At 53.2% G+C, this 25,120-nt stretch overlaps 5 protein-coding genes across 5 annotated transcripts; 1 reads left to right on the top strand and 4 right to left on the bottom strand.

Annotated features, from left to right (window-relative positions):
- Nucleotides 1-265: 265 nt before the first annotated feature.
- On the bottom strand, nt 266-3,230 carry HER10_EVM0011857 (FGGY-family pentulose kinase). The gene is made up of 5 exons (XM_035481273.1): nt 2,590-3,230; nt 2,452-2,482; nt 2,252-2,377; nt 1,592-2,164; nt 266-1,507 (listed from the first exon to the last, which is right to left on the bottom strand). The coding sequence occupies exons 1-5, from the start codon at nt 2,592-2,594 to the stop codon at nt 449-451; spliced, it is 1,794 nt and encodes a 597-aa protein (XP_035330144.1). The 5' UTR covers nt 2,595-3,230; the 3' UTR covers nt 266-448.
- Nucleotides 3,231-4,071: 841 nt separating this feature from the next.
- HER10_EVM0009362 (uncharacterized protein) lies at nt 4,072-8,780 on the bottom strand. Its single transcript, XM_035478852.1, has 6 exons — nt 7,958-8,780; nt 7,357-7,830; nt 6,461-7,302; nt 6,214-6,409; nt 5,819-6,160; nt 4,072-5,762 (listed from the first exon to the last, which is right to left on the bottom strand). Exons 1-6 carry the CDS (start codon nt 8,123-8,125, stop codon nt 5,676-5,678), a joined length of 2,109 nt encoding a protein of 702 aa, XP_035329849.1. The 5' UTR covers nt 8,126-8,780; the 3' UTR covers nt 4,072-5,675.
- A 2,707-nt stretch (nt 8,781-11,487) lies between these two features.
- Nucleotides 11,488-13,783, top strand: HER10_EVM0002311 (uncharacterized protein). Its single transcript, XM_035472028.1, has one exon. It carries the CDS (start codon nt 12,633-12,635, stop codon nt 13,458-13,460), a length of 828 nt encoding a protein of 275 aa, XP_035328969.1. The 5' UTR covers nt 11,488-12,632; the 3' UTR covers nt 13,461-13,783.
- Nucleotides 13,784-14,495: 712 nt separating this feature from the next.
- Nucleotides 14,496-15,486, bottom strand: HER10_EVM0003615 (ribosomal L15; the record flags this gene model as incomplete). Its single annotated transcript, XM_035473285.1, has 3 exons — nt 14,496-14,863; nt 14,990-15,146; nt 15,400-15,486. 3 exons carry the CDS (start codon nt 15,484-15,486, stop codon nt 14,496-14,498), a joined length of 612 nt encoding a protein of 203 aa, XP_035329110.1.
- A 1,664-nt stretch (nt 15,487-17,150) lies between these two features.
- On the bottom strand, nt 17,151-19,963 carry HER10_EVM0006117 (uncharacterized protein; the record flags this gene model as incomplete). The annotated part of the gene is made up of 3 exons (XM_035475712.1): nt 17,151-17,763; nt 17,815-18,484; nt 18,535-19,963. The coding sequence occupies 3 exons, from the start codon at nt 19,961-19,963 to the stop codon at nt 17,151-17,153; spliced, it is 2,712 nt and encodes a 903-aa protein (XP_035329425.1).
- Between the last annotated feature and the right edge of the window lie 5,157 nt (nt 19,964-25,120).

A 25,120-nucleotide genomic window follows, 5' to 3' on the forward strand; every position in this document is an offset into this window, starting at 1 on the left:
GCGCGGCCCCACCACTCTCCCGTCCCAGCACCGCAAAGTTCCACAGTCCCGTTACGTAGCGCCGTAGCCATTGTCCTATCAACAGCTGCACTCAGAGGCACGTGTGTTCGCTACAGATGCAGCTTTGCAGCTACGAAAACCCTCCGGCGGGGCGCCATTGATTGATGCCGAAGGTATGCGAGTTATTACCTCGCATATGGCCGCATCGGCAGGAATACTCTGATTTAAATCACTTCATGACATAGGGTATTGCAGAATGCGAAATCGTCGTATAAACTATTTTGTTCTTACTCATGAAAGAATGGCTATTATCATTATCCCTTCAACTCCTGTTACAGCCCTTCCAGTGAAAATTCAAGTTCCGTTACTGTAGGCCGTAAATGCCCCGTCATCCAATTCCCGAGGTCGTCTAATCGTCTCACACCACAAAACCCATTCCCAAAACATTTCAGTTGTTGAGCCACTGGTCGAGAGCAGCATCAACCTGCTTCCGGTACTCCTGCTGCGTCTTGCATTGATCCAGGAACACCTTGTACTTGGCATCAAATAAGAACTTCTCGCCCTTGAGGGTGCCTGGCTTGACGAGACGGCCAGGCTTGCTCATACGGTCCATGATGGACCACAGGTTCTCTGTTGTGCCATCCTCGGTCGCGGTCGCAGCTTTGGCGCCCAGCATGGCAGCACCGTGAACAACGGCCGCGTTGGTGTACTTGGGTACCAAGACAGGCATGTCGCAGATGGTAGCCATCAAGTCCATCAACAGTGGGTTCTGGCACTGACTGCCGGACATGAAGATCGTGTTAAGCTCGTGTCCGGACGTGTTCATCGCCTCAACAATCTGTCGAGTCTGCATGGCGATGAACTCCATCGTGCCGTAGTACCACAACGCTAGGTTGTCCGTGGTCTTGTCGCTGCTCAAGCCAACCACGGCACCCTTCATGTTCGGATCTGCGACGGGTGATCTGTTACCCCACAGGTCACCGTACAGGAAGAAGTGACGGCCCAGGTATGAGATTGACGGGGCACCGCTCTTCTCACGCATGTATTCCAAGTGGGAGTTCAGGAACTCGTAAATATTCTTCGACTCGGCCGTGGCAAGCGCGTTGGTTTCGATAAAGGCAGGGTGGATTTCGAGAATGTGTCGAAGGAGCTCGCCGGTAGCAGACTGGCCACCTTCGGCCATCCAGAACTCAGGGAGCAAGACGTCTCGGTATGGGCCCCAGACACCAGGCACGAACACTGCCTCTCTGGACATGGCCAAGTGGCACGTTGATGTACCGGCAACCGCCGCGAGTCTGTGGAAGGCTTGTGAGAGGTCGTTCTTAGGCTGGTCCGCCTCAAGATGGCCTGGAGGAAGTTCGACCTTGGCGCCGACGGTACCAATCCAGCCGGCGTAGGCGTCAATAACGCCGCCACCGACAGCGATACCCTCGGGAAGGCCGAGCTCTGCCGCGGCCTTCTTGCAGAGACCACCCACGAGCTCTCCAGCGCTCTGGTATTTTCCGTTCTGTGGAAAATCAAGTCAGTCAATTGTACTTTAACCTCGACACTGAAGCAACAGAGGAGCAGGATTCAAATGAAAAAGGCTCACCACCCCGTTGACACCACCCATACGCTTGAAGTCGTCCTCAACAAGGTCTTCGAGTCCAATCGTCGTCAGGAAGTCATCCTGCCAGCCCTTTACACTGCCGTCAACACCGACAGGTACGTAGCCCTGCTTGCAGACGGTGCTGCAGAAACTCCGCGTCTCGTTGCCAGTGGCCATGTGCGTGAGCGCATCAGCAAGATCGTAGAACTTGCAACGATCAAAGAGCTCCTTGGGCATGTTGTTCTTGAGCCACAGAACCTTGGGAATTTCCATCTCGATGCTCATGGTGCCGCCAACGTACTTGAGCAGGTTGTGCTTGGTGGCGTTGATCTTCTCCGTCTCCTCGACGGGGCGGTGGTCCAGCCAAAGAATGACATTGCGGTCGTTACCATCGGCATTGTCAAAATCGGGGCCGGTGACGGCGACTGGCTCGTCGGTATCGTGGCTGAAGACGGCGAGGGAGCAGGTTGCGTCGAAACCGATGCCCTTGATAATATCAGGGTCGACCTTGGACTCGACGAGGACTTGCTTCACGCAGTGGCAGATGCACGCCCAAATATCGGAAGTGGATTGTTCCTTCCGGAAAGGTCAGCTGAGCTCAACTCCTCGTGGGGAACAATCGCCAAAGTGACGAAGAGAAGGCGAGTCTCTGAGGTGACTTACATAGTATCCGGTCTCGGGCTGCCACAGCTTGATGGGTTCACTGGCAAGGCCCTTGATGTCACCAGTTTCGTCAATGATGCATGCTCTGGCCGAACCAGTGCCAACATCGATGCCGATGTAGTGATCCTGGTAAAACACTTCGAGTCAATGGTCTGGTCTCTGAAAATCAAGGAACAGAGCTCTATTCCAATCAAACTTACCAGAGGCTGGGGAGGTGCGGTGGATTGGACCCTAGAGGTGGACTGTTAGCTCTTGGATACATTGTGATGCTTTGGGCCAGCTCGATTGCTCTATCACAGGCAGGTAGGCAACTGGCTGGGACAGTGGCTTGAACTTACTCCATTGTGCAGACCGAGGGTGATTACTCGAATAGTAAGGTTCTGTTCACACGCAGGGGAAGATCCTGTGATTTCTTTGGCAGTCTGGAGTACCTAGGGAGTAGGGAGGAAAGGCAGACAAGGTGTGAAAGTGTAGAGCTTCTTGAGCAAAGGCGGTTTTGTTGATCAACAAAAAAGGTGACGGGAGCTGTTCCTTAAAAGAGCACCACAACACGACCAGGAGGGGGGAAAGGTCTGATTCACTGGAAAAGGTCAGGTTCAGTCCAGACCTCCATCATCGGCACACACCCTTATTTTTTCGTCCCTTCTTCCTGTGACGAAAGGGAGGGGACGGGAGCTTGGTGCTTGCCTGCTTTACCTTACCTTACTACTGCGTAGATGGCGGTTCTTCCACCGTAAGGTACGGTAGCTGGTGTTGCGCCTACTGCGTAGGACCTGGACCCCTTTTGCCCCTCCAAGTGGGGTAAAGATGAGGTGAGAGCAGCGAGGTACGTACAAGAGCTACCCTGCCTTGCAGGTACTTACTGCCAGATGGGCTGTACATGATGCAAGACAGGGCCAACCAGCCCCTCGGATGGCAAAAAAATGTCACAGCAAAAGGAACGAAGCCATAAGCATGTCCGGTTGGGATCCGCGTGCCACCGTGGTGTACTGTGTAAGAGCTGCAGTTCCAAGCGCTAGGTATTCCCCCCCCCCGGGGAGGTTCCAAGCTGGGACTACCCTCGGGACGGGGGCAACACCGAGGGCATGGAGGGGTGGAGGGGCAAAAAATCCACTGTCAACCGACATCCGCACCACCCCCCAGTGGCCCCCCGCGCCCATCAAGAATTAGAATCTTGGGGGTTGCATGGGGGCGGCAAGGGTGACCTTTTGGGATATGGTACACTATCCGTAAGGTAATAGTGTGGACTCGACGAAAAAAAAGATGGCCAAGCCCACCTGACAATCTCGTTCCATATTGGGAACCTCAAGCAGCAGTCCAGAGCTGGCGGGGAAAAGCAGAGTGGCAGATTGGCAGCACACATGCAACCATGTAGGAAGGTGATGGGATGCTCGGGGAAGCTGTTGGAAAAGCCGGGGAGGTCCCTGGGAAAGGAGACGGCCCAAAGGGTTCCAGAAGCCCAACCACTCGATTCCAGACTCCCAGAGCCACAGGGTCTGCAAGCCTCGTGTTTTCCAAAGTCTCCGGACTGGGCAGCTTGGAAACCTCAACACCAGCTTTGTTGATCTTCTACCGTCTGTCGTCTACCGTTCTGGTCCTGACACTTCTCCCACCTTTTGTGTGACACAAAGAGCCCAGATTAGACATGACTAACTTTGCTGCGAGACTGACTGAGCGGCCCGCATTAAACCACCTCACACCAAATCCCGTCATGACAAAAAGTAGGTGTTCACTGCAAAATTCCAGGAAAAGAGACAGAGCTATCTCAATTTTGATCAACTACATATGATTTCGAGATCCAGAAAATATCATTGATGAGGCTCCCCTCCAGCTGTATTAGTAGTCGCCTAGAACTAGGTAACATCCCACTGTCTCCTGTCAAACTCTATGGTGGTTGGGACTAGTACCGCTAACTTCGCCGGCGAATCTATGCTCAACCTAACGAGTCTATATAAACGGTACGATGGAGTCGTCTTAAAGATGATGACGAACCACGGGAAAAGAGGAGAAACACCTTTGTCTCAGCCACTGTGCCACCCTCCCCCGAACCAAAAAGACACGAGGCCCGGCAAGCCCCCGGGTCACCGGCCAACTCCCAACTCGTTTCCCCCCGCTCCCCTGGGGCCTTGTGGCAATCAACAGGAATCCTTCCCCCGGCCGTGCCTTCCTCAACGCCATCTCTACCGTAAGGCTACCGTTTCCCGCCCGCGCCCGCTTCGCCCGCCGCTTCATCCTTTCGCGGTGCCGAAACCAAAAGAAAACCCAACGCCATCAGTGATCAAACCACCCTTCACACCGACCCCTCCTCCCTTCCTTTTTTTTCCTTCTCCATCTTTCCCGCCTTCATGCGACCCAATCACTGCCCAACCCGCCTCAGAGTTTGTGTACTTTCTTCCTCACCATGGATTTCCCAAACGTAGCCCGAATCAGCTCTAGCCCGCCACATTCACCAAAATGCTCTTGAACCAAATTCCTCCCAAAAACTTGTAAGCGATTGTCGAATCAAACACAGGCTGGACAGGGATGCGACAGATAGGCCATCCTCTAGCGCAGAGTCAAGACTGTGGACTGTGGGGAGTGTGGAAACGAACGCATCTGCTGTTCTCCCCCGGGACATGGATCACAAGAGCTACTGTGGAGTAAACTCACACAAGGGGAATCAGAAGCGGAACACCTTTTCCATGCACCACAATCTCAAGATTTGTTTAGGGTAACATTCCTCTATTCCGCTTGCTCCCTAATCATACCTGTCAGGGCTGCATAATGGCCACCGCCGTTCTGGGTATTTCGTTTATTAATAAACTCCATAACTCGGGAGCACGGTAGCATAAGGGCAAAGAAAAAATCTCTGCATACCATGTGAACAGTCGACCAGGTCGCCCCTGATGCTTCGCTGTCACCTGTACGGTGTTGCGGTGTGTTCGGCTTTCGTCTTGTCTGACTTTCTTCCCCTGTTCTGGGCTGATGACCACGCCGTCTTTGCTGATGCGGCCTAGCCTTGCCAAGCAGATGAACCAACTGCGATATCGAAGCTGGTCTGCCGATCTTTTGCCCGGCAACTCCGAACAACGGAGCCTCACCACACTTCTTTCGTGTCCGCTTGTCGTTGTTCCGTCCGTGCCGATCCCCCAACGATCGGCTCTCTTGCTAGACCGGATCCCATTAAATATTGCTTTTTGTCTCCTCCACGGGCGCGTTGGCAAATCTCGTCGCATACACGACTGTGTCGCCTCACCGCCATAGGATAATATGCTCCATAATAGGCTGATGGGCTTGACTTGGCAATGCGTGATGATTCTCGATGAGGCGTCCTGCAGGTGAAGATGCAACAAATGCCGTTGTTAGCTTTTGCAGATATATCCGAGTGCTTTGCATGCTGTTGGCAGGCGTCTTGAAGAGTTTCCGCGTGTCGAATGTTGAACTCTCAGTAGTCAAGCTCCGCCTTGGGCCATTTGACGGTATCTTTGTCTTTGTCTTTCTTCATCTTTCCGCGAAATGGCTTTTGGTCACCCTGAAACCATGGTTAGTCCCTGCCGACATTGCGAAAAGAGCCGCATCCCGGCTTACCTCTGCTTTGCGCTTCTTGCCGTGCGATGGCTCAGGCGCTCTCTTCGTATAGACTGGTGTGCTCTCGCGTGCTTGTGTCGCTTCCGAATGACAGCTAAAGTGATATGCTCGATTGCCGACCAATGTAGTATCCAGCCACACCCATTCTTGAGCAGTCTCAAGCCACTTGTTCTCAAATTTCTCTTGGCAGATGGGACATTTGCTATTGATCCCGCTGGATGCATCTGGCACGGGAATATATCGAGGCTTGGCCTCCTTCTTCCCTCGGCCAGGACTAGACGAAGACTTGTCCGCAGTCGCAACATGGTCGACATCAATGGCCTCTCGTGACTTGAGCCAGTCCTGCATGATGTTAGATCATTCCAAAGGATTATAAGGGGCTAATGGTAACTCACGTTGTTGTCGACATACCAGCTTCGGTGCTGGCCTCTTTTCTCTGCTTCTGCGAGCCGTTGGTGTGCCTTGAAGTGCCAATCCATATGCGCCATCTTCTTCTTCCTACCCTCATCGTCCGTCTTGAAACGTCTACCACATTGGGTGCATTGAGGACCCAGTTGCTCAAAGAGAGACGGGATTAAGTGAGGCTGGAATCTGGAAAGGGTTAGCAATCGTGCTTCCAGCAAGATTCTTAGATAAACTGACTGTTGTTTCAAGGCCGCCGCATCAAGCTGATTGCCGCTCATACCCCCAAGCGGAGGAATCGGTGGCAGCTGGCCGGAAGCCAGCAAGCTTGCAATGTTAGGGGGCAAGAATCCGGGAGGTATCATAGGCATCCCTGGCGGAGGCACTGGTGCCGGGGCTGCTGGCGTCGGCGTTGCGCTTGGAGCTGCTCCCCGAAGGATTCCAGCTTGCCGTAAGCCGGCCAGCAACGCCATAGGATCTGTTGCCGGCGGCGCACTGGGCTGTCTTTGCGGCTCGGCCCTCTGTGGGGGGGGAGACCGGATCGCCATACTGGCATGAGGAGGGGGCGGCGGCGTTGAAAGCTGCGGCGTGGCTGACTGCCGTGACAACAGAGCAGCAAGAGCTCCTTGGCCCAAGAGGGCATCAAGCGTCACTCCAGCTTGCTGCTGGGGCAGGCCAGATGGTACTACAGGCGCCGCAGGTGGCGGCGGTGGATGATGAGGGACAGTTGTAGCAGTAGGGGTTGAGCTCTGGGCCGAGAACGGCCTCACTTTTACGGCAAGATCGGCTACTTGATTCTTAATGAGGACCAACTGGTCCTGGGGCAAGTTCTGATGTTGAAGCAAGCTCTGCACATCCAACAACGCCTTGAGTCTTTGTTGAATACTATGATCATGGGGGTTCTGTGCAAACTCCAACTTCGACGCATCGATCAACTTCTGGATATCTTGACCCAGAGAGTCTTTGTTTATCCCAGCAGCCTGAGGAGGTCCTGAGAGTCCGGATCCGTATGGCATCTGCGGAGGGGGTTGGTAAGGACCAGGAGCTGCCGAAGGTTGAGCACTGTATGATGGCGGAGGGGGCTGTGACGTCTGTTAGTGTATGATATCAAATGCTAAATGGTAGGATGGACGTACTGCGTAAGGAGCCATCTGCGGGTGGTGTGGGAGCGGCGCACTCGGAGGTCGGTTGCCATTTGCTTGCGGCATTGGTGGAGGTTGACCGTATGGCATCGGCTGGTTCGAGCCAGGTCGCATACCCGGCGGTGTTGGTGTTTCGCGATACGGTGCAGCAGCAGGTCGGCCGCGACCTGCTGGTCGTCCTTGCTGAGCTTGAAGCGCGGATGTGCGAGCCTTGATGAGGGCGCTCTCAATAGGCGCCGTCACTTCTGACGCAAAAACTGGACGCTTGTCCAGAGATCCAGGAACAGGCTCCTTCCAGGTGCGAAGCATTTCATCCATCTTGCGGCGAACCTGGCCATCGACAGCCGCGTACGCTTCCATAAATGTCTGGTATAGCTTTGCTCCGAAGAACAAGGTGTACGGAGTGCCGACATTCTTGACGATCGAATCGAGGACGTAGAGGGCTGGGAGCTTCTTGTGCGCTGGCGCCTGTCAAACATGTCAGCATGGATCGTTACTTTGGGGAAAGGGAGCTTCGTGACTTCCCAAGCGGCGCTTGAGAAGGACTTGGCAGACAACGCGGGCCGTTGCCCGAAAGCTGAAGGATAGAGCCTACCTTCAAGATATGGTCCTGCAAGACTTCAGAGATGACTTGGGCATGCTCGGTCTGCTCTCTTGCAATCATCGTCAGATTGCTAATTTCGAATCGCACATTGGTAGTCAAGTCTTCAAGAGCTTGACGATAGTCCTCAGCGACTTCTGTGGCGGATGACTCGTACGACATGATTGTGGTTATTACTGGGTAGCGATATCCTTGATGATGATTGTTTGTCTGTCAAGAGCACGCGATGGCGAGCGAGATCTGCAGGAAAGCGAGAACGCAATGGCAGCGGGGAAGATTCAGATCGACCTCGAAGTCAAGCGCCTTCACCCTATGCAATGGAAAGCACAATAAACCACCCTTATTATGGAGAAGCACCAGTCTGCAGCTTGGAAGGAGAGACGACGCAGGTAACCTAAAGTGGAAGGGACCGTTTTGAAGATTCCAATTCTCGCGTCCAGACCCTCTTTCTGCTCAAGTCCTCCACACCAAAAGCCAACCAAATCCAAGCAGAGAGCAAGGACACCGTCACAACATTATCCAGTGGATGGTTTTCGCGTCCGCCTGAAGACTGCGATGGGACCTTCGTAGATATTGACGGTCGCCAAACGTACGGAGAACGTCGCGAGAATGGCGAAGACAAAGAGCAAAATGGGAGTGGAAGTGGCAGTTGGGTAGTCACGATTTGGTCGCAGCGAGAAGAATCAATGAAACGAAAAGCGTTGACGGGTCTCAGGTCAATTCGAATCAAATCCTTGCCGTGGGCGATGTCGGTCGCGAATCGTCGTTGTGTTTGATGGAAGGATGGTCAATCAGCAGCAAGTCTGGCGGAGAGGAATTTGACGTCGGGTCGTGAGGCTAATGGAGGTAGGAAGTGACAGTGAAAGGCAATAACGGACCCACTTGAGCTCACGTGCCTTGGGCTACCACTAAGCAGTGGAATGATAGGAACCTGGAAGGTGCGAGTCACACAGGTTCGCTGACCTCATCCAGTGTTTTTCTTATCTTATCTCATCTCGGCTCACCCGCCAGTCCCGGCTGTCAGTAGATACTTACCTTACCTACCACAAAGTACGAAAGGCAAGGTACCTTATGTCGTTGTGTTAATGCTTTCTATCGACCTGGAAGACGTGAATCGCCTACCATAACAACATTGACCAATTATCAAGATTTCGGAAAGAAAATTAGACATGAAGATAGAATGATCTCGGCATATCGACGAGGTCCTGTACAGTTATCTATTTTCCCTACACAAATATGGGGTATCTACTCTTGACACTTGCTGTTAAGATACAAACACGCAACTCGAGGGAAATAGTCCCTCTCAAGGTGTTTTAACAACCGATGAGTCTACCCGAGCCTAATATCACAGCATAGGATGTTAAGTGAGTGAACGGCTCCAAGATTCCGTTTGTACTTCTCTTCACACACCGGGAACCCTGCCCTGAACTGTGTAGTAACCCTTGCGGTGGAACTGGAAGCAACGAAACTTGAGATGCTGACTTGACAGACAGAAGGGCAGAAGATATGGATCGGGATCTGCTTTTACAAGTCGACAACTCGCAAAGAGTTTAGGTCTAGGGCTTTCTTCAATTAAGCTGATCATCAAGGCAAATTACGTCCTTCACTGGGTTGGACTCTAGAGGAAAGTAGGCAAGGTCAAGCATGAAAAATCTGGCGTAAGGAATATGAAGTACCAGATGAAGTGTGAGCACTGTCAGCACTTCCGATTCCTATTCACGAAGCTAAATCCCTGGGAATCGATATTTGACGCCAGCACTGCCACGGTGACCTGGCCGGGGCCACATCGTACAAGACTGGCGGCTGGGGGGTTCTGCTAAATTAGACAGATAGACGCCGCGGGATGCGGCTCAAATGGTTGAACCATGGATTCAGAAGAGCACTGTATTTAGAATAGCTCTAGAATTTGGCGGCAATTTCTTCTTTTTTGGCGCGCGTAAACATCGTCGTCCTCGTAAGATGCTCTCAAAATTGGTCTAGAGGGTGGAGACCACGCTTACGACCTCACTTACAGGCGGCATCACGAAATGAGGTGGTACGCGGACGGGCGCTTAATCCCAGGCCACCCTGTTGACGGGCCACAGCCGTCATAAATAACTTGGAAATCGAATACGGGCCCCGTCCGATGCACCGGAAGCTGTCGGAGGCACGGCCGCCCTGCAATCTGTAGATGCGCGCTTCTTGTCCAGTCTTTTGGTTTCACGATCAGGTTTCATTACCATCTGGCGATACCGCTTGTAAGTGATCATGGCGCGATGGAGAGCTTTCACCCGCCTACCTCAGACGGACGCACGAAGAGTTATGACCGCAGCCAATAGCTGTCTTTGAGGAGGGCCGAGGTCAACTTTCCCAGACAATGTTGATCTGAGGATTTGTTATTCAGCTGGTCTGATATATCTACTTCAGCTTGTACTTGAAAATGGGCATATGCCTCGGGATGTTCTTCAATAACCGGAGAAACATAGGCGAACCACCAAGGCTTGGAGAGCCAAGCCGCAGTTAGTTGCACATTACTCACTCGCGTAGAATCATAAGGTGAATTCACATTGAATATCAGTGATGATACGGAGTAGTCACTGGTAAAATCGGATTTCATGGAGTATAAAAGACTTATGCTCTGTCGGTATGACGGTGGGGACTCCGTACCGGAGGTTTGGGGCTCGCCCGTGCTGCGAAATCGCACTCGGAAGAGCCAGCTACGGGCCTACGGCCTTCAAGTCTTCACTGCCGCAGGGTGGGACGCATGTTCAGGTACCTTGCGTTGCCGCTCACACTGGAATTGGCCCATCAAGCCCAACTCTGCGCAGCGAATCGGTACTTATGGCGCCTGCAGGGGTACGCCCAGCGGACATGTGTGCCTGGCATTTCGGCCGGCGGCTGTCTTTGCTAAACTCGCATGAAACAAAGTCTCGTCGCCCGTCATCCAATCAATCCGGCATCGCGCCCGAGAACTGAGAAGTTGCCATGTCCCTTCCACTCTCGACTGTTCACTTTGTTTGTAACCCTGAGCAAACCTCCCCCGTCTACCATACCATAGACATCCCTACCTCGGATCCCGTCTGGACCTCTCAATGCTTGAATATTCGCCTCCCACTACGCCAACTTTGTACCTCTGCCTCCCTCTCATAGGTTCGTTGCGCCTGAATTGCTTGCCATCGACTTGGACAAGCTGCAGCAGTCCGACTTTCAGCGCACGATTGGATGAAAGCGGCCCACGGCATATTCATGCCCCCCATGTCTGTCATGGCCTCTGCTCTCTAGACCCTCCGTCGTCTCGTCTTTTGCACTTTGCCGAGCTGAGTGTCACGGGTGTATCTTCTTCGACGATCTGGCGAGTGCCACAGGTTATCAGCAGCTCCACGATGAAGATGGTGTCACTCACATGCAGCGAGGCCACCGCTGCCCGACCCATATCGTGACAACGAGAGAATGACTGACAGACAAAGTTGTTAGCTGCTCTGGGCTGCGCGTGCTCGATCAGGGGTTTCATTGAAACCACGTCTGGTCGCCGCATGGCGTCGTCTGGAACCTCAACCGCAGGAAGCACACAGCACCTCGTCCCGCTATCATGCTCTCGAGTCCACCATCTGCGTCTCTCCATGATCCCGTCCTCTATCCCGCATATCTCATTTACCCACACCCCCGTATCCTAGTTCTCATACCGCCCGGGACGTCGAGGGATCGTCCAAGCCGTTCGTGAGAGAACCCATGAACGCTCCATCGTTTCCCCTCCATCCCCCCATGCTGAGTCTCCGCCGACGCATCCCGGCCCTGATGGCCCTCTGGCGCTGCCAGAATGATTGGTTGCTGGTTGCGCGAAACTTTTGGCTGTGATTCGAAACGACAAATGGAGAGGGCCACCGGGCAGGCTCCCTTTGGTCAAACTGGACCTGACTTTGCTCTTGCCTTGTCGCTGGGATGACAAAATCCCAGGTGACGTGCAGGAAGAGAAGGAATAAGGGCACTGCTCTGAGCAAGGTACGGAGTTACCTACCTATCTTTACTTTAGGTGCTTTGCATTACTTTTTCACCCCATGTTTCTTTAAGCTCAGCTCGTGGGACAAGAATTCATAGTCAATCAGGGTCCTGTCTGTATTAAAGGAGAAGGAGCTCCCGTCCCTCCTTCCTTTGACGTCGAACCTACCCACCGGTCCTTTCTGGCAGGAGCTCCCTTCCCTCTTTCCCCCATTGAACAGCCTTGAACAAATTCCGTTCTTGGGTATCTACTAATCCTGTTCGCCTACAATCTTTCCCTCCTCATACTCTCGTCGCCTTGTCTCCTTCTTCCTTTGTGAAGACATCAACACTTTCTCTATAACGCCAACTCTCCTGGACTGGTTTCCGGGAATATTTCCTACTCGTCTCTAATCGTACCCTCGCGCTTGATACTCTACCATCGAATCACTAGTCGCTTGGATTAACTCGTCAGCTTGGACTGACCGAATTTTTGCTACGGACCTCATCGCTACCGAGCTTACCACCAGCCGCTATTCACTCAATACTCTCCTTACTTGTATGGTGCTTCGCCCTTGGTCGATCTCGGACTCGTCACTAATGCTACCCCAGGATCTCGATACTCTTCAGCAGAGCTACCGAGTACTTAAACACATACGACTGCCTCAGAAACCCGAAAACGTCGCAACTGCTGTTCTCCGATTACAATCAAAAAATGTTCAACCTCTCTGAAAACTCCAGCCTTCGTGGCTCGGGTCACTTGATCCTCAACGTCTTCCGAGCGTTCAACATCATCGGCCTCTTGGCCGTCAGCGCCGCCACCTGGACCATGATCGTCATGTCCATTCTTAAGGGCAACTTTGCCTTCTTCGATTCGGCCTCCCGCTTCTTCACTTTCTGCTTCGCCGTGTTCCTCATTGTCTCCGAGCTCAACGTCTTCCGCGCCTACTTCATGCGCAACTGGCCGACCCTCTCGCCCGAGCATGGCCTCAGCTGGCTGGGAATCGCCATGGTCGTCATGGGCTGTCACGTTCTCGGGGGCATCACGGTGCCCGCCTACTCTGTCGAGACTATTGGTCTTCCGCTCTGGCGTCTCATCCTCGCCTCGGGCATTCTGGCAATCACCTTTGGTTTCTTCAACATCATCTCGTCCATTGTTTTCCGGGATGGCAGCAACGGCATCAACGCCCGCAACATTCGCAGCGACGGCACCCTTGCCTCCGGCAAGAACTCGTACGCTGACGGATACTCTGTCAGAAGCAACTCGATTCGCAACGAGAAGCCGAACAACAAGTTCAAGCGCCTCACGCAAAAGTTCACTCCTTGGAGCAAGACCAACGACGATACTAGCCCTCGTCCTAATATCAGCCATCCTATCGCCCACGACGTCGAGCAGGGCCATGATTCAGAGCCTGACTACGACGAATCTCGCCGCAGCCCCATCATGCCCGATGTCTCTCGTCCGGCTACTGCTCTGCACCCTGCCATGGCTGGTCACCGCCATACCAAGTACAGCCTGGCCAGCAACGTGAGCCGCTTCTAAGGAGTGGCGGATGCTGCTCGCACACGACTTTCTTCTATGTCTCGATGAGATTGAAATCAATGGACTTCACAGCAGCCTTGGTATTACAGAATATGCATCCCTATTAGGCAGGGTGGAACGGCGTTTCACGGATGATTTAGTTTGGCTTTGAAAAAATACCCGGCACGACGGCACGGTGTACGGCGAGGAATATGAGATTTAGGAATCTTTCGTCACTGATCATGACCAGCAATCAGTCATCAGGCATTAAACAGAAGTAGATGCACGATTGAGGGATCAGTCATAATTATAAAGCTTCGTTATCAATTCCGTCTTGACCACACGTCGTAATAATGAGAAACACTGAGAATTGAGGTCGTGGGCTTTGAGGGAGGGATTTGGGAGAATCATCACACAACCGTCCCCGCAGTCGTGTCCATTTTGAATCGCCAGTCCCCACACCGTCGAAACCCTGGTCGAAATTTTCAGTACGGGAAATGCAGTAGAAAGGGGCAACAGTTTACTGTGCAAGTTGCACACTGAGTCGTAGTATTCGCCCTGTACAGATTATTGCAGGACTGAAATAATATCAATGGGAGTGGGAGAGACACCCTCTTTGCACAGATATGATTTAAGAACAGAACGAAGTCGCATGTAGCACTAGGATCGAGGGAGGGGACAGCTTTTGTTCAAGTGTATCACATTGAAATCACATAATTCATCATTTTTACGCCGAGCCCTCCAAGTTTTTTAAAGTTAAGAACCTCGAAAAAGTTGTGTTCCATTTTTCGTATCGATTGAGCCTTTTTGACCTCTGGGACTCAAGCCAGAGGAAGAACACTCCAGCGCATGATATCAAGTGCTTTCCCGAGTCGTGAAAGTAGTGGCCATATCCCGAATACCTTCCCTGATGTTGATGATGATCCGCCGCCGTCGTCGTGTCCTCCGCGAACACCACACCTGGCAGCCGAAGCCGTCCTCGTAGTAAGACAGTCGTAGTACGCGAGCGGCCCGGTAGCCTTTTCAGAATCGTCCAGTGCGAGTGGGCGAAACCGTTTACCGGTAGCGCCACAGGGACAGGGTGTTGTGGCGCTTCCAGGTCTTTCTGCGGCCGGCCTGGGTCTTGTTGTAGCGGTGGCCCTTGTTGAGGCCGCGGGACTTCTTGCCGGTGGCGGTGAGACCGCGAGCCTCGCGGTGCTTGTGGACGGGGGCGACGATCCAGTTGATGCGGGGGTCCTGGCGGATGGCCTTGTGCTGGGGGTCGACGAGGATGACCTCGTAGTACTTGTAGGTGGAGTCCTGGTTAACCCAGTACGAGTTGAGGACGCGCAAGTTGGCGCAGCGGCGGCCGACACGCTCCTCGGCGGTGGAGGCGAGGGAGCGCTGGTACTTGAGCTGGTTGACACCCTGGTTGGTGGGCTTGCCTGTGTGATTCCAATCCCGTTAGCAAATCCGTCCATCTCGCTGGTAAGAGTGTCGCACGGCGGGAAACCAGTTCGGTCTTCAAGAGACGTAGACTATTTCCCTCTCGTGAAGAATTCGCAACGTACCGAAGGTAGCACCCTTGGCGACGGGCTTCTTGCGGCCTCCACGGCGGACGCGGGCACGGTAGATAACGTAGCCCTGCTTGGCCTTGTAACCGAGGCGGCGAGCCTTGTCGGGGCGCGAGGGACGCGAGGCGCGGTGGATGACATTCAGCTGTCGGAGCTATATTGATGCACTCTCAGCAAATGTTCAACGAGTGTATAGCAGGAACGCAAAGTTTTTCCCCAAGTCTCCACTAGTCCCTCATGATACCCTCGAACCGAGAAATTTTGGACCTCGAGACCCCTCAGTAGGAAGGAATTCAACATCGAAAATTTTCGGGTTCGTGGGTAACCGAGAGAGAGAAGCGGGATCGAGGAGAATTGAACTTTGTCGTGCGTCCACATGGTATCGGAATCGGGTGGTTTCAACGTACTTCCCAGCAGCGAACACGCAGAAGGAAGCGCATCACATCGGACTGCTTCTTCTTCTGGAGCTCTTCGACATACTTGAGGGCACCCATTTTGACTGCGGCGACGGCGTCAGGTTAGCCTCTTTGAATTTGATAGATGTGGTGATGATTGAGAAAAGAAGAGAGCGACAAAGTTTGTCGAAGAAAAGGAACGGGGGGGGAGGGGGACAAACCAGCTGTTCACGTAAAATCCGGCTGCCGAGGTTTTGGTGGTGGTGTTGATGAATTGGACGACGATTGAGAAATGTTCGAGTGGAAGGGGAAAAATCGAGGAAGGGTAGAGTTTGTGCGGTCGTACTAATCCTGAAACGGCTAGCGTAGCTGGGGCTGGGCTTGCCCCGAACCTAATTATGGGGCTCGCCTCTCGGTGTGTGGCATCTTCTCGGTGAACTGAGCTCGGTGTGCTCAGGCGTAGAGATGGAAGGATTTCTTCCAACAGGCACGGTTAGGGGAACTGTGGGACCAGTATGATTTTTCGCAGCCATGAACGGCCTATCAGTGAGACTTTGACTACCTCATAAGTTGATGATCATTTCGCTTTCGACTTACACGCTCGCCGCCATTTGATGCAGATTTCTATTCTAAAGTCTATCCTCCCTACCATTTCACAAAATCTGAGAAGGGTCTAGACGGAGAATGGCAAACGAGTTTGCTATGTCTCCGTCATACTTGATGGAAAACTCCATTAACAGTGACTTGCCGCGACATGGTGATAAATGACTACTAGACTATCAGGCCGTCCCGTCTACCCTATCTCGCAGTTACATTCTTGCATCCGGCACAGCTTGCCTACCTGTCCAAACCGTTCAGGCTTTCATCTTTTTTCTACACGCACTCTTATTAAATTTCCAAATGTGAGAATACTTCCCAGGACTCTAGGCTCTGAGGCGTACGGTCAAAATTAGCTTCGATGGTCTTGCCTAGGCAGATGCCATAGGAAGTTCCTCCAAGTCATCGATGGAGATGGTCCCTCGAGAGACAGGCACTGAGAGATGGACACATCACAGACACATTAAAATAGAAAGGCATTGAATTTCTAGCCCTCATATTTTCAAATACCTAAAAGTCGACGGAAAAGCAAGAATTTTCGTACAAGAATCCGACATTGGCCCATTACCCAGAAACACAAGTCCCTTTTTTTTTAGTCTCGGGTTACACCATGCTTGTGTGGAAAAAAAGTAAAAAAGAAGTCTCTCTGTCTATGACGGTAGTGCCCTGAGTAGTAGTGAAAGTCTCTCAATCTCCTCTTGAATCTCTCATTCATCATGAATTGGGGGTTGTGCTGGTGGGAAATTAGGCCGTGATTGCAAAGTCTCGAAACAAGCCTGTAGAGTAAAAGTGAAAATGAAAGTGTTTGGGGATCCAGCTTGTCTTCCCATTTTTCGTCCTTTATGTCTTCTTTTTTCTGTCCGAAAGAAGCACAAAGGTCCCGCCAGTTTTTTTTGGCAATTTAAAATCAAAAAAGTTGAAGCCGTCCAACTCCGACAGTGACAAGAGGAAAAGAAAACGTGTTGCCAGACTTTGCAGCCCAGGCTATGCTTACAATGCCACAACCATGCCAATCGTAAAAAGGTACGATGAGCCGCTGGGCCGACAGTTCGTGAGAATGCGCCGAACGACGAACAGAAGTGGGATGCCCGTTGAGAAGGTCCAGTTCGCCGTGGAACATGAGAAACCAATATCGTGGCCATTTCCAACGTCAGGCGCCTGCATCATCAGCGACTGTTCAAGGAAAGGCCCTGAAATGCGGTAGCCCATTCACTCTGAGTGTTCATCGGGCCCACGCCTGACTCATGCGGGCCAGGTCCGTCTGTTCCCGGCTGGAAACGAGATCGCATCTGATAGTCAGCTGCGCCAGGGAAGCTGTAGCTATCGAGCGACGGAACAACTCCAGGGACGTAGGGCATGTTTCCAGGCCTAGGCGCAGTGCCCATGCCGCCCATGTGCGAATAGGGATAATTCGGTTGGCCGTAGCCACCGGCCGGACCTCCAGGCCTTTCACCAAACGGCGGGGTGAATGAGTTCTGGAATCCGCGGCCAGGTGGACCTGAACCACCGAATCCTCCAGAGTGCTGTTCCTGGTTTTGCTGCTGTTGCTGCTGCGCGGAGCGTCGCTCGGAATTGTTCGATCCACCGCGACCCACGCCAACCGCTCCGGGTCCGACGCCGCTAGGCGCCTGAATACCCAAGGTGGGACTGGCGAAGGATGCCGGGTTGATGGCCGACATCCAGATTCTGGTCTTGTAGATCTTGAACAGATCCGTAACGAGCGAATTGAAGTTGATGTACGAATCAGCGAAGTAGTAGAATGTCAACTTCTTCCAATCCCTGCGCGCGGTTAGTCTCACCTCTGTTCGTCAGGCTCGTCCAGACACTTACATTTGGAACTCGGCATCGAGAATCTCCATGTTCAGTCCATGCTCCTTGACCTTTTGCATGCAGACTCGCTTGGCCTTGGCCTCGTTGCCCTCCTTGTCCCGCAAGGCGTGGATCTCGTGACTCTGTGCCAGGCGCTTGATGAGCTTAGGCTTAAGCTCTCCAGCATTGGGTTCCTGCATATGACCATGCTGATTAGGCGGGCCCATTCCGCCGACAGCGCTGCCCTGGAGACCATTTGCGGCCGCCATAAGGCCAGCGCCTGTACCATCCTGGGCAGCAGCGGCATTCTGAGAATACATCATCAGCCACTTGTACTGCTCCTCTGCGTAATGCTCCTTGAGCTCCTTGGCAGTTTGCCAGTCAACGTTGTCGCGGGCGACAGTGCCCAAGTCAGTTCCTCGATCAGCTTCGACGATGACGAGATCACCAGGCTTCACGGTCAAGCCCGTCCCCTCCTGGATGTAGAAGACGTCTGCTCTAGCGCACTTGAATAAGACGATGTGAAGCAGCTGGTTATGGCGCGGCTGCGACATGGCATACACATTGCGATGAGGCGAAGGTGCACGGTTTCCATAAGGAGGGTGCATCGAGTAGGCCGATGGGAAAGTGTTGTTGAACTGCATGCTCTGGGGAGGAGCAGCAAGACCTCCACCGGGAGTAAAGTAAGCAGCTGTGTCTATGAGTCAGCTTGATTCATGCCAAAGTAATAGCCCAACTTACCTGTGTTGCCGAGGGGGTAGTTCTGGTTTTCCGAATAGGCCAAGGAATAGTCCTGGGGTTGCGGCTGCTCAGCAACGGGGGTATCGAGCGCGTTGAAAGACTCGTTGATGGAACTGATGGAACCTTGGCGGGTAGGAATATCCGCAAATGAGTGCCTGCGGCTCTGCTGGCCTTCAGGACCGCCAAAACCGAGAGAGCTGTGCCAGAATGCCTTCTTAACATTCTCCAGCTTTCTGTTCTCATATGGCGAGCGGAATCCTGACGCCCCGAACTCGCTCATTCTACGACCCAGAGCTCTTTTCGCCGCCATCTCACTGCCGTCATTGGCCTCATCAAGTTCGTCGATGGCGAAGTCAGATTCCTCGGGAACGGCCTCGCGCAACGTGTAACCATTACCGAGACCGTACGCAGCTCCGGTAGAAGCTCTAGGCCGGAGTCGGTTCTGATACTGCTGCTGCTGCTGCTGTTGCTGTTGCTGCTGCTGCTGCTGCGCTTGTTGTTGTTGTTGGCGCAGCATCGCATTCTCGCGAGCAAGCAGCTCGATGGTCTTCGCCTCAGCAGACTGATGCATTGAACTCTGCATTGATTCTGTCGCACTCTCATCGTCATCGTCGTCCACCTCCTTGACCTTTCCAAGCAGGCCTCCCTCGTTCGACATCTCACTCAGCATGCTGGGCCGGGAAGGCCGATGCTGCAGGCCAGAGTGTCCATGGGCACGCCCGCGACCAAGAATCGTGGAGCTGCTCATAGCGGCCGGAGGCGCGTCGGGTTCCAATTGACCAACTGAGTAAGACTGAGAACGGTACGTCTTAGGCGTAGGGTGAAGGGGGATCGCGAAGGGGATTTGAGCGTTGGGGCCAGAGTCTCGCGGTGCAGGAGATGTCTGTCCATAGCTATCGGGGTTGAAAAAGGAGCCTCCAGCTGATCCAGGTGGCATAGTCGATGTGGGCGAGGGTAAAACCTCACTCAGACGCGAGGGAGGATCCTTTCTCTCGTTGTTCCAGATACCGGTGCCCCAGGTGAAGGAGGCTCCCGGAACAGGAGCGCGACCCATGACGCCGGATGACTGGGTGTGAGTGCTCCAAGGCGCGTTTCCTTCCGCGGAAGGAGTGCTTGGGTGAGAAGCCGTAGGAGACATGGAGCTGCTCGCGAATGAACCTTTTCGGGGTCGAGGCAGCGGTTGAGTAGTATCGTTGAGCCAAGAAGCTCTTCTGACTGGCTTCTGAGGTTGCGTCTGCTGAGGTGGCTCTTGGCGATGAGAATCAGTCTCGTCGTCTGAGCTGGCTAAAGCTTCAGAGTCGGGCGTTGATCGACGGTTAAGCTTATCAAGAAGAATGGCGTGGCTGTTCACTGCGGAGAAAGTGCCCTGACCCTGTTTGGAAGACGGGCCGGGTTTGGCGTTGCTAGTAGTTCCCGTACCAGAACTCATTGTCCACCTATTGTTGCCTCCCGATGGAAAACCGGAAAGTCTAGTCCACTTCTGAGTACCTGATCAACTCCTGAAATTGGCAGAGGCAAGCTGCTTGATAGCTTTTTGGAGACTTTGGAAAAACGATTTGTTCAAACGGGAGAAAAGTAAGTGATGGGCTGACGAGGTTTGGTCAGGTGTTCTTGAAAGAAGGATGAAAGGCGGTAAACTCCGAATGAGACTAGCAGTTGAGTTAGCAGCTAGGTCGTCAAACGTTAAAGGCAAGCGCTGTGAGACAAGATGAAAGAGACGAGTTTCGCCGCAACCAGCTTTTTGGTGTCACGGCGAGCTGCGGCACGGGCTGCAGGTCAAAGCTGACAGCAACTGGCGAAGGGCAATTGGAAGGCGCCACGAGGTCCGAGCCACGAGCCACGAGCCACGAGACAGAGACGTTCGAGGCCTGGCGCACGAAAGGGTAAAGTAGACAAATAGCTGATGAGTAGACAAAAATGCGAATGTGAGTGAGTATAGGGTTTTGTGGTAGACCACGATGTCAAGGTGATCTCGCCAAGGTGCCGAGGGAAGACGGGGATCTGAGCGTGGGCAGCGCCGGGTGACACGCGTGAGGCAGTCGCACTCAGACAGAATCAGACAGACACGACGAAATGTACCCAAGGAAAGGCAGTGGAGCTTGTTTTCGGAGGATTTTCCGCCAGACAGCAGCAGCCTTGCGACATGAAGTGTGTGATTCGTACAGCAGACGAGTGAAAACAGGGTACGTACCGAACTGCGGGAAACCGGGTAGATCTATCGCCAGGGTATCAAATGTTGCAATTTCTAGATGCTGAGGAAACAATCTGATCGGGTGACCGAGGCGAAATCGATGTGGGAAGGCGCGGGAGAGGCTCGTTGGTGACGACTGATGCGTGGCGCGGCAAGGCGAGTCGGGTCGAGGCGTTATGGAGAAATGCTGCCCTGGGAGGAGTCGCGATGTGCAGTTGCAGGGAAAGAGAGAAGGTAGTCCGCACAGTGACCAGGCTGGAGTCGTTGGTCGAAGGGGGTTGAGAGAGTGAGTGAGTGGGAGAGAGTGGGTGAGTGAGAGCGTCGAGAGAGCGAGAAATGGCGATGAAGCAAGATGATTATGGCGCGCGTAGAACGGGAGCCGAAAAAAGCGCGAAAAGTCGTCTAAACCAGTTCGTCTAACCCAGACCCAAAGTTGCCCAAAGGAAAATAATCAACGTGGTGTACGGCGAGGGGTCACGCCGCAAAGCTGGGGCTGTCGTCGAATGGAGAAGCTATGCGTGTGCTGCGCGCGTGTTGTATTGTATGCGTATCCGTACCGTCTAGAATCGAGGTGCGATGCCGTTCGTTAGTGGTGGAGGAGGAACGGAATGGTAATGCGACAAGAGTGAGAGCAGGCAGGTTACGCGCAGCCCATTGTCGTCGCGTAGTGGATGAACAGCGATCGCAAAGTGGAATGCGGGTGGAAGCTGTGGATGTAGATGTGGATGCTGGAAGGGGGGATGAGAAAGAAGAATGTCTTGGGCGGCGCCCTCGATCCTTTGGGGGTGCGACGGGTTTGAAGGACAGATGAGGAGAAGCACGGAGAGGGGGAAGAAGGAGAACAGACGAGAAGAGTGTTGGAGAGGTTTGAAGAGGATGGAAAGAGGTCACAGTTGTAGTACGTTGACGGAAGCGGGGGAGGAGAAAGACGTTGCGACTGCGACACGAGACCAGAAGCTTGTCCAAGTGGCTGGTGCGTACCTATGAGAGAGAAGGGGTCCGGTTCAGGGTGTCCGTAAGGTAAGGTGAGGTGAGGTCAGGGAATAGGGCCACCAGGCGAGAGTGTGAGAGACAGGATGACTGAGGGGGAGGTAGCTTGCCACCTGACGACACACAAACCGCGGGCACAGTGAGGGGAGTTGAGTTGGGTTGAGGAGAGGAGAAGGGCGAACTGAATGAGTGTGGTGTGTGTGTGTGTGTGGGAGTATGGGGTATAGATGGATGGGTGTAGGTAAGGTAGGTATGGGTGGTGTGTGAGTGGGTGAGTGAGTGAGTGAGTGAGAAGTGTGTATATGTGCGTACCTATGGATGGATGTATGGTAGGCGGAGCTGGACAAGGTATCCGTAGCTCGCTAATAAGACGATGCGAGGTCAAGAGGTCGTCGTGTCGATGGGAGTTAAGAAGAGACGAGAGGGTGCCCGATCTGAAGAGGTGTTCCAATAAGGTACCTACCACACAAGTGAGAGCAGGGTACCTGAGGCAATGATGGGATAGGGCGTAGAGTGGGAAAAGAGGCCTGGTTTGGGTCAGTTCCAGCAAGGCCAAGCAGGTCATGCATTGGAATATGGAGGTAAGTTACCTCGAGGTGAGGTAAAGTAAAGTGTGGTAGCAACGGGAGTGCTCCGTAATAATGCAGATGCAGTGTGCGCAGACGTGCAGAGACAAAGAGACACAGAGAGCACGCTCGAGAAGACATGCAATGCAGTCGATATCCAGCTTCAGCAGCTGCTTCAGCTCCCACTCCAGCTTCCCCAGGCCAGGCCAGGCCACCCAAGTCCAGTCCACCCAAGTCTCAGTCTCGGGCTCCCGTCTTCTCTTGGTCCAGTTGAGTTTGGGTTGAGTTGGTGTGTGCCTGTCTGTGTGCGCTGCAAGCCACACGAGCGGCATGCACTGTATGAACAGCACTAACCCCAGGCCAAGGGTACGCACGGAAGAACAGGCTAAGCCCTGGTTGGTTTTGGTCTTGGGGGGGCAGATGCCTGTCGCAGCCCACCTCAGTGCTCCTAGACCCGAAAGAGCACGGGCAGGTAGCACGGAACCTGGAGGCAAGGTATGCGCTGGAGGCCCTGTACCTGTCGAGGTCAACGGATTGTCAGGGACGGGAGTGTGCGGGCTGGTTGTGGATCGAGTCGACTAATATCGGTGGAGGGGACAAGTGGGCAGGTCCCAGTTGATCATCGTACGGGAGAGTGGGAACGCTTCGGGACGATGGAAGCACAACGGTGATGCTGAGATGGGGAGAAAAATCAAGACAACCTAAGAAAAAGGAAAAAGGGGGCCTCGGACGAGGTGAGGGGAAAACCATACCCTGCCAACTGCCTTCTGGTGAGAGTAAAGAGTTAGGTAGGGTAGGTATCTGTCTCTGTATTCGGACTTGTTTTCCCTCACTTCTACTCCGTGCCCCTCTCTCAAACTTCTTGTAAGGCGGAGGAGCATCCCAAGGAATGCCCGGATAGCAATGGTACCTTGGACCTCCAGCGTAGCAGCAAGGTGGTAGCCGGAAGGCTGCATCCAAGTTGCCTTGCAAGTCGTTGACTTGATGAAGCACAACAATGTTGAAGAAGACATTGTTATACAAAGGCTGCCTTGAACATTTCAACGCACAGAACGCATCAAATATCGATGATATTTGATGGCATCCTTCATGGCGAAGTGATAGAAAAGTGCACCCATTTTCCGATTCACACAATCGACCACTTGGTCGCTGCGCATGTAAAGTGGGATGTAGCAAAAGCTGGGACTCAGAATGAAGAGCATCCCGACCGGCATTAGAGAAAGAGAGAAGTAACAATAATGAGAGAATCAACGCGTTGACTGTGAACAGCACTTGCTGAAGTCTGCGGAATATCGCAGAGGGGACAAGGTCCTGTTGGTCTGACAAGACCTCTTTGCATTGAGGTTGCCCCAAGAAAGCAGTGATGTACACATTGCACTGCTTGTTGAAGTGAAGCAGGTAAAGGGGAAAGAAGGTACCCAATCACCTGCGAGATGTGTTAGAATCATGGAACGGCAGCTAGAACAAGGAGACACACTCTTTGCCTTTTTCTTTCCTTTCTGTGGCAGCTAGAGGGCTCCCCCCTTCCCATCAAAGAGCTTTGAGTGGCCCAAGTGCAATTCAAGAGGGTGTGCAGCGGAAAGCGAGACGACGGTGTGGTAGGGCCCAGGAGAACAGCCTCGACACCCTTTGCAGGCCAAGGTACCTGCCTAGGTGGATAAATGGAAGGGTGGCAGCAAGCGGGAGCCAGAATAGCCCAGACGACGAGGGCAGAAAAAATGGAAAGATGGGAGGAAGTTATCCAAGAATTGCTGCTAGAGAAATCCGGTTGCCAAGGTATGGGTGTGGTGTTGTACTTCTCCATTGGTATTTCCGTACAGAGAACGGGTATGCAGGTACTTGGTGCAAGAAAATGGGGTTCCGCGAGTAGCAGGCCGAAAGTGGAAAAGATGTATAAGGGATGGCAGCTCTGGCAATGCTATAGTAGCCCGAAAGAAAGAAGAAGTGCAGCTGTTGGAAAGTCCGCCTGCCACTATACCTCATATGTGCGGGTGGTTTGCCAGGTTGAATTTTTGCTTTCCCCGTAGCAAGGTAAGGTAACAGGCGACATGGTGGGAGGAAGATATCTCAATCTGTAAATCCCCAAAACGCAATGTCGTCGAGCATGCAGGGCAGGAGACATGAAGGCTGGACGGAGGTGCCTGCCATGCCTGTCTCTCTGGCGGCACAGTGTGACCAAAGTGCCCGTCTCAAGCGGTGGATCCCGAGCTAACCGTCCTTGGTCACGTACAGGTACGTACTGCCTAGCATCTTCCCGATTCCCCACACTGTTCTCCAGGTATATCTCCACCTTTTGCTCAGTGCCACTGCCAATCAGAATTCAGGAAACACAGGGATGGGCGAACTAGCAAGGCCAGGCCGGGCCTGTCAGGGCTCAGGGGTTGTGGCTAGTGGGGCCGCCCGTCTGCAAGTGACCAACCATCTCAGACCATGTCCTCCAGGTCGTTGCTTCTTTGTTCACCCAACAGCAACTAGAGCAGGAGCTGCCTCTACTGCGTACAGATCGTGGGTTTCGGGGCCAAGAGGGAAGGAAGCGGGGAAACAGAGCCTACCGGACTGGACTCTGATTTCCATTATGACAGACAGATGGAATCGAAATTGGAAACAAGCCATCAAAGGTGCCCGGTGACAGGCGTTCGTACCTACCTACTAACAGCATGCACACTACCTGCCAAGTACATGAGAGCCTCTCGCGACGTCTTGGCTCCTCCCCGTCCATCCGAATCCATGGTGGCACCTCGATGGGGACGTCTTGTTTCCACCTCAGCGCTTCCTCTTTCATTTGCTGCTACCTTTCTCGCTAGTTCATGACTGGACCTCTGTTCGTACATCGATGCTA

This window comes from Colletotrichum scovillei (genome assembly GCF_011075155.1).
Source record: "Colletotrichum scovillei strain TJNH1 chromosome Unknown Contig00009, whole genome shotgun sequence".
Taxonomy (NCBI): Eukaryota; Fungi; Ascomycota; class Sordariomycetes; order Glomerellales; family Glomerellaceae; genus Colletotrichum; species Colletotrichum scovillei.